General features: G+C 41.6%; 2 protein-coding genes across 2 annotated transcripts; both read right to left on the bottom strand.

Annotated features, from left to right (window-relative positions):
• Positions 1-7220: 7220 nt before the first annotated feature.
• LOC143581551 (uncharacterized) lies at positions 7221-8222 on the bottom strand. Its single transcript, XM_077064313.1, has one exon. The coding sequence runs from the start codon at positions 8220-8222 to the stop codon at positions 7221-7223; it is 1002 nt and encodes a 333-aa protein (XP_076920428.1).
• Positions 8223-8972: 750 nt separating this feature from the next.
• On the bottom strand, positions 8973-9974 carry LOC143581550 (uncharacterized). Its single transcript, XM_077064312.1, has one exon. It carries the CDS (start codon positions 9972-9974, stop codon positions 8973-8975), a length of 1002 nt encoding a protein of 333 aa, XP_076920427.1.
• Between the last annotated feature and the right edge of the window lie 2128 nt (positions 9975-12102).

Raw genomic sequence — 12102 nt, 5'->3', positions numbered from 1 at the left:
AACAACCGGTGGATGTCAGTTTCTCGGAGGAAGATTGGTGTCGTGGCAATGCAAGAAGCAGACCTCAGTAGCCATTTCCACCTGCGAAGCAGAATACATGGCAGCATCAAACTGCTGCTCCCAGGTTCTATGGATACAACAGCAATTGCGCGATTATGGTCTGAATTTCACTCAAACTCCTATTTGCATTGATAACACTGCTGCAATCTCAGTAACTAACAATCCCGTTAAACACAGCAAAACTAAACATATTGACATTCGTCATCATTTTATACGGGATTGTGCTGAGAAGAAATTAATTGTGCTTGAAAAGGTTGACTCTTTGGATAATTTTGTCAATCTTTTTACTAAAGCGTTGACCGATCCCGTTTTCAAAATCTTGTTGAGCTTAATGGGATGATCAATCCCGAGTAACCTTGTTTTCCGTTTTATTTAAAAAAAAACTTCACTATCGCTTAAAATTATGTCGGTTGCTTAAGTTTGAAGGACACATCTTCGGATATGTTTGGTCCTTACTTCTACTAGTAGATTATGAGGATAGCCATTAACCAGATGACTGAAAGTGACCGGGGCGGTTTATGATGGGTTATTATTCTTTTGCTGAAAAATAGTCATTCATACTTAGTTAGAAGGACACATACTTGTATGTGGTCGGTCCAGCTGATCCATTGGATCTTCAGGATAGTCGTTTACTTGAAGACTTTGACTTGATCGGGGCGATAGAATTTAAATATTTTGTTTAGGGAGATGATACAATTTTTCAAGTCTATAACTTCGTAAGAAGTTTCAATACGATGTTTAAAAGAAAATTGATCCAACCTTGGAAAGTGATAGAAAAACTGATTCTGTGTGCTTAACTGGTGAAGTTATTAGGCCTAAAAGACTCTAGAACAGTCATTGTATGTTATGGTAGCTTTCTATGGTGCGTAAAAGTAGAAGTGAGACAAACTAAATCTCCTCGATTTAATGTGGAGAATCATTCTGAGTTGTGCATGTCTCCATATACATCTTTCCGAATGATAGGCAGAAAAGTGATTACCCAGTCATACACGAGCCCGTGAGTGTTCTGATTCCCGCGAAGAGAGTGTCAAGTACCTGCAGTGATCCAGATTCGGGACTTGCAGTTGTCTACAATTTGAAGTTGTATTAATGTCTTTTTTGTAAAAAAAAACGTGTATATTGTTAAGCCTTCTGAAGCTTATGTTGTTTCAAATATCAAAAAAGAGGCAAGAAAGAATATTTCAAGCATAAGAAAGAACGGGAAGAAGACTCTAAAGATAGATGTGTGCACATTGTTTAATCAGACACTACGGGTCGAAGTCAACTCGGGGTGACTTGGGGAAAGCCAAATACGCTTTGAGAATAGATAGGAGGCATCACAATCTCTCATGTGATGTCCATCTAAATTTTGAGCTTAATTTAACCTAATTCGTATCACCGAAGCGATGAAAACCATACTAAGTTTTATACATGCCTACAACCTGTTTCTTTATGTCATAATACCGCTGAACACGGATCTGAGTGACAGCCGCTTAATCCGTATGATTCCTGTTCGGATCTTTTCTTAAAAAAGCAGGCTCGTCAAGACTGAAATTTGATCCCGTCTATTCTATTTTACTCAAATTTTCGTTTTGTATTTCGCTTTATGGTTTACATTTAAATAACTTGGTTACTTGGTTCCTTGATCGTCAAGTATAAATTTTTACCGGAAATTTTAAACAGCAAAGTGCTCCTTGTGTAAAGGTTCGGTCTTAAAATGGGCGACGTTTTGTTTGTAATTCTCAAATTTTTATGAACCAGCGATGTTAACTAAATGGCGAAGTTCACTTATAAGCAACACAGGCGAAGTTGACCAGCCTTTGACTTGGCGAAGTTAGGTGAGCTGCAAGGGTGATCAGTTGAAAACCAAAACGAGGCAAGACAGAGACGATGATCCCAATGCATCGGAAGGTGCAGGTGGTGAGTTGCCAAGAACTGAACAAACTCTTGGGACTTCCACATCTCAGGGGGAGTCTGCTGGTCAGTCGGGCGGTACGGGTGGTGAGAATGTGGTAGTTGTAGATGATGAGGAAGCGTTGGGTAATGATGATGAGTTAGGAGGTGTGGTGTTAACAATTGATGAGATTGAAAAGATAGGGGAACAAATTGAGATTGATAGTGAGTTAGAAGAAGGGGAGATTGTGGATGATGGTGTAGAACATGATATTCCAGATGTTGACAAGGTGAACGTGAGCCAAGATGCAAATGTGTCAGATGAGTCCGAGTCGGAAGAACAGCCGAGATGGAAAGAAGGTTGTGCTCAGTGGTTCTTCAAGAAAAAGAAGCCTGCAGTTCCAACAATGTTTAAGAAGAGTTACAACATCAAGGGGTACGCTGAGTCCAAGAAAGGTATCATCTGCTGGTTGTATGACGAAAAATTGAAGTTGTTTGTGATCAAGCGTTATGATGGAATTCAGTATTTTAAGAAGGCTTTGAGATCTCTCAACACCTTGCCTGAGTGTGAGGTGAAAGATTTGGCTCGTTTGAGATTGATTAATAGGAGTGATGAAGATATTGCAAGAATAATTGGAAAGATAGTATGGAAGGAAGCTATTAAGGAGAAAAAGTTTGAACTTCTTAAGCCTCAGAAAGGAAGGTTGGTTGAAGATAAGGAACGGGGAATGAGGGATGATGGTAAACCTTGGATGGTGATGAAGTATAAGCCGATTCGGTGTTTGAAAGAAGTGCCGATGAAGATGATGCCCAAAGATGTTTTAAAGAGTCTCAATTGGTGGTATGTTGATTGTCAGACAGCTGAAGCTGTTATGGAAGACGAGGACGAACAGGAGATTCTGAGAGTGTATGATCCCATGCACTTGGTAAATTTGTCTCAAGATGATTTGCTGGTACTGAACGATAAGAAGATATTCTACATTCCTGCATGGAAAGATGAAGCCAAGAAGTACCAGAGGGTGGTCTCTGTCTGTGTGAGACAGGGCTTGAAGACGGGTGGCACGAGATTTTTTGATTACAAGACACGAGAAAGAAGATAGAGATATGAAGCTACTGCCAAGGGGGAGTCTGTTGGTGCATGATGTCAGTAGTTCAGTATCTTGTGTTTTGTATGTGTCTGTAATCGTTTTAGATTGTTTGTTTTGTATAAGTTCGCCTGGGATGTAAGCGAACTTGTGAAGCGAAGTTATCACAACTTCGCCTAGTATGTTAGGCGAAGTTGTCGAGGTCTATTTAAACCTCCACTTCGGCTTGTTTAAAAAACGTTTTTTGGAAGAACGTGTTTTTGGTGATCTTGTGCATCACGTGTTGGCAATAGAAATACATCAAGTTCTCAAGTATTATCTCGTGTGTTTACATACTCATTTAACGTATTGCTTATCTTACACTCGTATCGTATTACGTGGGGATTCCGCACCCTCGTGTTACGAGATACTCCTGTGTAGATCCGGCTGGGAAACTACAAGTTTTACACAACTTAAACCAATTTGTTGTCTACACTTCACAATAATATGAATGTGTTCCATGGGAAAATAGTGGTGGCAAAGACTCTTTATAGTGGTGGTGGTAGTAAATTTGTTAGAAAAGATCGACAACGTTTAAGGGCGTTAATTTTATTTAACATGAAAAAAATATATACAACTCATCTGAAGAAACACGGATCTACTCCCCACTAATGGGTCCTAGATCCAATGAGTCAACAGGGTAGGATACGGTTAACTGTCGATACGATGTGAACACAATTCCCAAAAGTCCAATGACGTGAACCTGTAAAACAGACACCGTGAGCTCGTTACGGGAAGGACAAGAGGGGGGGTCTTCCCGTAACCACCCTCCGGCATGAGAATAAGTATTGTTCTGACGAGAGTAAAGCACTTAAGTAAATTAAGAGAGTACAGTGGGAGTGAATAAATACCTTATGATGATTGAGAGGGTATTTATAGCCGAAGGGTGTGGGGAAGTGATTGGGCCAGCTGTTCCTTTAGAAGATGCTTTCATAACCGTCTGGACACGTGTCCTCGCATGATAGGTTTAGCCTATACGTTGCATGTGCATGTATAACAAGCTGGACACGTGTCTCTATAACATTGGTTAATGGGGTAATATTGGCCATGTGCATGATTATAACGACCTTGCCAGGTGTCATTAGTTGATTAGTCAAGGGATCACGTATTTCTCAAGAAAGCATCTTAATAAATCTTCTAGAAGGTTATTAGTTGTTGACAGCTGTCCCGAAGCATTTCCTCGTGGTCGTTTACGCGGGAGGGTATTCCCTCTTGCGGATGACCTTTGAGGGTGCCAGGATGCTTCCGCATGTGTCATGAGGGTGTTTCTTCCTCAGATGATTTATGCGGATGGTTCATATGTCCCGCGGGTGACTTGTGACATGCTCTTGGTTGACCCACGTGTGTCACTTAAGGGTATTTGGGTCTTTTTAGTACCCTACCTCTATAAGTCCCCCGAGTCCAGTGTTTTTTCCGTGTGAAGTATCTTATGTGGGTGAAATTCTGGACTTAATGTGTATTTGGGTTTTTTTTTTAATTCTGCAAGCTGCTGAGAAATATCTTTTGTTGTTGTGGATAATCATGAAAAAGGACAAGTTGACCACTCGCAGGCGCGTGTGTCAGAAGATGTGACGTTTATGCCGGCTGTCACTGTACCCGACTGTTCGCCTTTTTCTCTTTTTCGAATTTCCTGCGTGACGTGGCGCTTGCCTACTGGGTGATGTTTCTTCTCTCTACTGTTCATATCTCATCGCATTAGTTGCGATGGGTATAAATAGTGGAGTCTAACTTCTTATTGAAGTTTTATTGCCTTAGAATTCTGAATATTATCTTGCATTATTTCTTGAAAACCATCGATTATTTATTCAATTTTTCTTAAAATTACCTGGTACTTGATCGACTTTCATTATAATGACTAATAAACAGTCTGAAATTGACGAAATAGAGGTCCAGTGGGACCAAACTGAGTATCAGAAACTCCTTGACCAGATTGTTCTTTTAACTTTTTTATTTGGTCTCGGAGTCTGGAACTCGACCCTTGGTAATTGCTTTTGGTTGCTGTACCCTAGTGTTTTTTCGGTTCTTGCAAACAACTTAGCTGCTGTCATGATTTCGTCCCAGGATTCGGGCATTCCGTCTTTTCCAGTTAGCGTGCGAATTAAGGAGTCACTATGGACATTTTTACGGAATGCTCCTCTCAGCATGTCTTCACTAACCCCAACGATATTAAGGCTCTCGTTATTAAAACGAGTAATGAAGTCCTCAATGGATTCGTTATTTCGCCTTTCAACATCCAGTATTTCTGAAGGATCACGCGTATGTTTTCTTTGTTGGTTGAAGTGTTGAGAGAATTTTTCTATAAAATCTTTCCAACCTTTAATCTGTCCACATGGTAATTTCTTAAACCATTCCCGCGCCACCACGGTGAATGTTAGTGCAAACATGTGACACCAATATGGAAGAGTCCAACCACTAACTCCTCCAACTGCTTCAAACCTTAACAGATGATAACTAGGATCAGTCATTCCATTATATGTTCCAACAGATGTTGGAATCTTTGCGTTAATCGGTAATGGAGCTGTCGCAATGCTTGAAATAAATTTTGATTTTTCAGCGAAAGATTCCGGGCGATATGGTTGGGAAAAATCATACTCAGCATTACTGTGATACTGCGCATGGCGGACAGCTGGCCGCGGATAGCTATTGTCAGGTCATCCGGCACATCAAGGGGAGTCCTGAATTAACTGACTGTTTTGTGAACTTGATGACCGCTTCCGAGGGGGTTTGCCGGATGAAAGGCTTTAATGAGGGGATGACGTTTGCTCTGTCCGGACAATCTATTGAAAGCCATCCACTTCACGATCTCGATGCAAAACGGTATTGCATCGAACTGCTTCGATTGATCTGTGGTCGGTTGTAGCCTTGACCAGATTGTTCCTTTAGCTTGTTTATTTGGTCTCGGAGTCTGGAACTCGACCCTTGGTAATTGCTTCTAGTTGTTGGACCCTAGTGTTTTTTCGGTTCTTGCTAACACCTTAGCTGTTGTCATGATTTCGTCCTAGGATTCGGGTATTCCGTCTTTTCCAGTTATCGTGCGAATAAAGGCGTCACTAGGGACATTATGGACATTTTTACGGAATGATCCTCTCAGCATGTCTTCACTAACCCCTCCGATATTAAGGCTCTCGTTATTAAAACGAGTAATGAAGTCCTCAATGGATTCGTTATTTCGCCTTTCAACATCCAGTAGTTCTGAAGGATCACGCGTATGTTTTCTTTGTTGGCTGAAGTGTTGAGAGAATTTTGTTACAAAATCTTTCCAACCTTTAATCTGTCCACATGGTAATTTCTCAAACCACTCCCGCGCCGCCCTGGTGAATATTAGAGAAAACATGTGACACCAATATGGAAGAGTCCAACCACTGACACCTCCAACTGCTTCAAACCTTAACAGATGATCACTAGGATCAGTCATTCCATTATATGTTCCAACAGATGTTGGAATCTTTGCGTTAATCGGTAATGGAGCTTTCGCAATGCTTGAAATAAATTTTGATTTTTCAGCGAAAGATTCCGGGCGATATGGTTGGGAAAAATCATACTCAGCATTACTGTGATACTGCGCATGGCGGACAGCTTGCCGCGGATAGCTATTGTCAGGTCATCCAGCACATCAAGGGGAGTCCTGAATTAACTGACTGTTTTTTGAACTTGATGACCGCTTTCGAGGGGTTTGGCGGATGAAAGGCTTTAATGAGGGGATGACGTTTGCTCAGTCCGGACAATCTATTGAAAGCCATCCACTTCACGGTCTCAATGCAAAACAGGAGTATGATATACGGGTTAAAGAGTATGATACTCTTGTTCTTTCGCTGCAGAACATGCTTCCTGAATTCGCATTAGCTGAAGACGGCGTGAAGCAGTTGCCGGTGTACCTAGATGATGAATCTGAGGACGAAGAGTCTGAGGATGCTTCTCCACAAGCCCCGGAACACACATCAACTCCTAACCCATAGATGTAGTTTATATGGCTTGTAATTTTTTCTTTGTAATTTTGTAATCTCCCTTTTGAGTATTAATGAAAAAAACTTTTATGCCTTGTTGACTGTGTTCTTTTAAGATAATATCTTTGCAAGATATTTTTAACTTTTGGATTTTTCAACTTGGATGATGTTGACGACGTGGCAGGGAAAGAAATTTTAAGCGACGGCTGATGGGACACCTTTAGACAGTCTGTACACGCTTTTTTCTCTTACCATTGATCTGCTGGCCACCCTGAATCATGTGGACGTTGAGATCTATTATTTGCCTTTTGGCCGAGCCCTGGTTATCCTTTGCGGGAGGTTTACCAGCCCATGGTCTTACACTTTTGACCAAATGATCTAACTTCCCGTTCTTTACAGCCGCCTCTATTTCATTCCTTAGGGCCACACACTCGTTTGTGTTGTGCCCTATATCATTGTGATACATGCAATGTTTTTTATTATCGAGGAATGATTTCCTTGGTAACGGTTGAGGCTTGCGGAAAGTTAAATTCTCCGTTTTGAGGATTTCGGAAGGAGTTTTTGGCAACTGAGTCCAACTGCTGTTGGAAGATTGTGTTGGAAAGTTACGCTTGTTTTTGTTGCCAATCAACGATATTGCATCGAACTGCTTCGGTTGCTCTGTGGTCGGTTGCAGACTTGACCAGATTGTTCCTTTAGCTTGTTTATTTGGTCTCGTTGTCTGGAACTCGACCCTTGGTAATTGCTTCTGGTTGCTGGACCCTAGTGTTTTTTCGGTTCTTGCAAACAACTTAGGTGTTGTCATGATTTCGTCCCAGGATTCGGGCATTCCGTCTTTTCCAGTTAGCGTGCGAATTAAGGCGTCACTATGGACATTTTTACGGAATGCTCCTCTCAGCATGTCTTCACTAACCTCTCCGATATTAAGGCTCTCGTTATTAAAACGAGTAATGAAGTCCTCAATGGATTCATTATTTCGCCTTTCAACATCCATTATTTCTGAAATATCACGCGTATGTTTTCTTTGTTGGTTGAAGTGTTGAGAGAATTTTTCTATAAAATCTTTCCAACCTTTAATCTGTCCACATGGTAATTTCTTAAACCATTCCCGCGCCACCCCGGTGAATGTTAGTGCAAACATGTGACACCAATATGGAAGAGTCCAACCACTAACTCCTCCAACTGCTTCAAACCTTAACAGATGATCACTAGGATCAGTCATTCCATTATATGTTCCAACAGATGTTGGAATCTTTGCGTTAATCGGTAATGGAGCTGTCGCAATGCTTGAAATAAATTTTGATTTTTCAGCGAAAGATTCCGGGCGATATGGTTGGGAAAAATCATACTCAGCATTACTGTGATACTGCGCATGGCGGACAGCTGGCCGCGGATAGCTATTGTCAGGTCATCCGGCACATCAAGGGGAGTCCTGAATTAACTGACTGTTTTGTGAACTTGATGACCGCTTCCGAGGGGGTTTGCCGGATGAAAGGCTTTAATGAGGGGATGACGTTTGCTCAGTCCGGACAATCTATTGAAAGCCATCCACTTCACGATCTCGATGCAAAACAGGAGTATGATATGCGGGTTAAAGAGTATGATACTCTTGTTCTTTCGCTGCAGGACATGCTTCCTGAATTCGCATCAGCTGAAGACGGCGTGAAGCAGTTGCCGGTGTACCTAGATGATGAATCTGAGGACGAAGAGTCTGAGGATGCTTCTCCATAAGCCCCGGAACACACATCAACTCCTAACCCATAGATGTAGTTTATATGGCTTGTAATTTTTTCTTTGTAATTTTGTAATCTCCCTTTTGAGTATTAATGAAAAAAACTTTTATGCCTTGCTAACTGTGTTCTTTTAAGATAATATTTTTGCAAGATATTTTTAACTTTTGGATTTTTCAACTTGGATGATGTTGACGACGTGGCAGGGAAAGAAATTTTAAGCGACGGCTGATGGGACACCTTTAGACAGTCTGTACACGCTTTTTTCTCTTACCATTGATCTGCTGGCCACCCTGAATCATGTGGACGTTGAGATCTATTATTTGCCTTTTGGCCGAGCCCTGGTTATCCTTTGCGGGGGGTTTACCAGCCCATGGTCTTACACTTTTGACCAAATGATCTAACTTCCCGTTCTTTACAGCAGCCTCTATTTCATTCCTTAGGACCACACACTCGTTTGTATTGTGCCCTATATCATTGTGATACGTGCAATGTTTTTTATTATCGAGGAATGATTTCCTTGGTAACGGTTGAGGCTTGCGGAAAGTTAAATTCTCCGTTTTGAGGATTTCGGAAGGAGTTTTTGGCAACTGAGTCCAACTGCTGTTGGAAGATTGTGTTGGAAAGTTACTCTTGTTTTTGTTGCCAATCAACGATATTGCATCGAATTGCTTCGGTTGCTCTGTGGTCGGTTGCAGACTTGACCAGATTGTTCCTTTAGCTTGTTTATTTGGTCTCGTTGTCTGGAACTCGACCCTTGGTAATTTCTTCTGGTTGCTGGACCCTAGTGTTTTTTCGGTTCTTGCAAACAACTTAGGTGTTGTTATGATTTCGTCCCAGGATTCGGGCATTCCGTCTTTTCCAGTTAGCGTGCGAATTAAGGCGTCACTATGGACATTTTTACGGAATGCTCCTCTCAGCATGTCTTCACTAACCTCTCCGATATTAAGGCTCTCGTTATTAAAACGAGTAATGAAGTCCTCAATGGATTCATTATTTCGCCTTTCAGCATCCATTATTTCTGAAAGATCACGCGTATGTTTTCTTTGTTGGTTCAAGTGTTGAGAGAATTTTTCTATAAAATCTTTCCAACCTTTAATCTGTCCACATGGTAATTTCTTAAACCATTCCCGCGCCACCCCGGTGAATGTTAGTGTAAACATATGACACCAATATGGAAGAGTCCAACCACTAACTCCTCCAACTGCTTCAAACCTTAACAGATGATCACTAGGATCAGTCATTCCATTATATGTTCCAACAGATGTTGGAATCTTTGCGTTAATCGGTAATGGAGCTGTCGCAATGCTTGAAATAAATTTTGATTTTTCAGCGAAAGATTCCGGGCGATATGGTTGGGAAAAATCATACTCAGCATTACTGTGATACTCCACATGGCGGACAGCTGGCCGCGGACAGATATTGTCAGGTCATCCGGCACATCAAGGGGAGTCCTGAAATAACTGACTGTTTTGTGAACTTGATGACCGCTTCCGAGGAGGTTTGCCGGATGAAAGGCTTTAATGAGGGGATGACGTTTGCTCAGTCCGGACAATCTATTGAAAGCCATCCACTTCACGGTCTCGATGCAAAACAGGAGTATGATATGCGGGTTAAAGAGTATGATACTCTTGTTCTTTCGCTGCAGAACATGCTTCCTGAATTCGCATCTGCTGAAGACGGCGTGAAGCAGTTGCCGGTGTACCTAGATGATGAATCTGAGGACGAAGAGTCTGAGGATGCTTCTCCACAAGCCCCGGAACACACATCAACTCCTAACCAATAGATGTAGTTTATATGGCTTGTAATTTTTTCTTTGTAATTTTGTAATCTCCCTTTTGAGTATTAATGAAAAAACCTTTTATGCCTTGCTGACTGTGTTCTTTTAAGATAATATTTTTGCAAGATATTTTTAACTTTTGGATTTTTCAACTTGGATGATGTTGACGACGTGGCAGGGAAAGAAATTTTAAGCGACGGCTGATGGGACACCTTTTGGCAGTCTGTACACGCTTTTTTCTCTTACCATTGATCTGCTGGCCACCCTTAATCATGTGGACGTTGAGATCTATTATTTGCCTTTTGGCCGAGCCCTGGTTATCCTTTACGGGAGGTTTACCAGCCCATGGTCTTACACTTTTGACCAAATGATCTAACTTCCCGTTCTTTACAGCTACCTCTATTTTATTCCTTAGGGCCACACACTCGTTTGTATTGTGCCCTATATCATTGTGATAGGTGCTATGTTTTTTATTATCGAGGAATGATTTCCTTGGTAACGGTTGAGGCTTGCGAAAAGTTAAATTCTTCGTTGTGAGGATTTGGGAAGGAGTTTTTGACAACTGAGTCCAACTGCAGTTGGAAGATCGTGTTGGAAAGTTACACTTGTTTTCGTTGCCAATCAACGGTATTGCATCGAACTGCTTCGATTGATCTGTGGTCGGTTGTAGCCTTGACCAGATTGTTCCTTTAGCTTGTTTATTTGGTCTCGGAGTCTGGAACTCGACCCTTGGTAATTGCTTCTGGTTGCTGGACCCTAGTGTTTTTTCGGTTCTTGCTAACACCTTAGCTGTTGTCATGATTTCGTCCTAGGATTCGGGTATTCCGTCTTTTCCAGTTAGCGTGCGAATAAAGGCGTCACTAGGGACATTATGGACATTTTTACGGAATGATCCTCTCAGCATGTCTTCACTAACCCCTCCGATATTAAGGCTCTCGTTATTAAAACGACTAATGAAGTCCTCAATGGATTCGTTATTTCGCCTTTCAACATCCAGTATTTCTGAAGGATCACGCGTATGTTTTCTTTGTTGGCTGAAGTGTTGAGATAATTTTGTTAAAAAATCTTTCCAACCTTTAATCTGTCCACATGGTAATTTCTCAAACCACTCCCGCGCCGCCCTGGTGAATATTAGAGAAAACATGTGACACCAATATGGAAGAGTCCAACCACTGACACCTCCAACTGCTTCAAACCTTAACAGATGATCACTAGGATCAGTCATTCCATTATATGTTCCAACAGATGTTGGAATCTTTGCGTTAATCGGTAATGGAGCTTTCGCAATGCTTGAAATAAATTTTGATTTTTCAGCGAAAGATTCCGGGCGATATGGTTGGGAAAAATCATACTCAGCATTACTGTGATACTGCCCATGGCGGACAGCTTGCCGCGGATAGCTATTGTCAGGTCATCCAGCACATCAAGGGGAGTCCTGAATTAACTGACTGTTTTTTGAACTTGATGACCGCTTTCGAGGGGTTTGGCGGATGAAAGGCTTTAATGAGGGGATGACGTTTGCTCAGTCCGGACAATCTATTGAAAGCCATCCACTTCACGGTCTCAATGCAAAACAGGAGTATGATATACGG

Source organism: Bidens hawaiensis, unplaced genomic scaffold (genome assembly GCF_021521415.1).
Source record: "Bidens hawaiensis isolate Kalapana, Puna unplaced genomic scaffold, B.hawaiensis_p1.1 tig00031098_1, whole genome shotgun sequence".
In the NCBI taxonomy this organism is placed as follows: domain Eukaryota; kingdom Viridiplantae; phylum Streptophyta; class Magnoliopsida; order Asterales; family Asteraceae; genus Bidens; species Bidens hawaiensis.
This window is presented reverse-complemented; position numbering and strand designations above follow the sequence as displayed.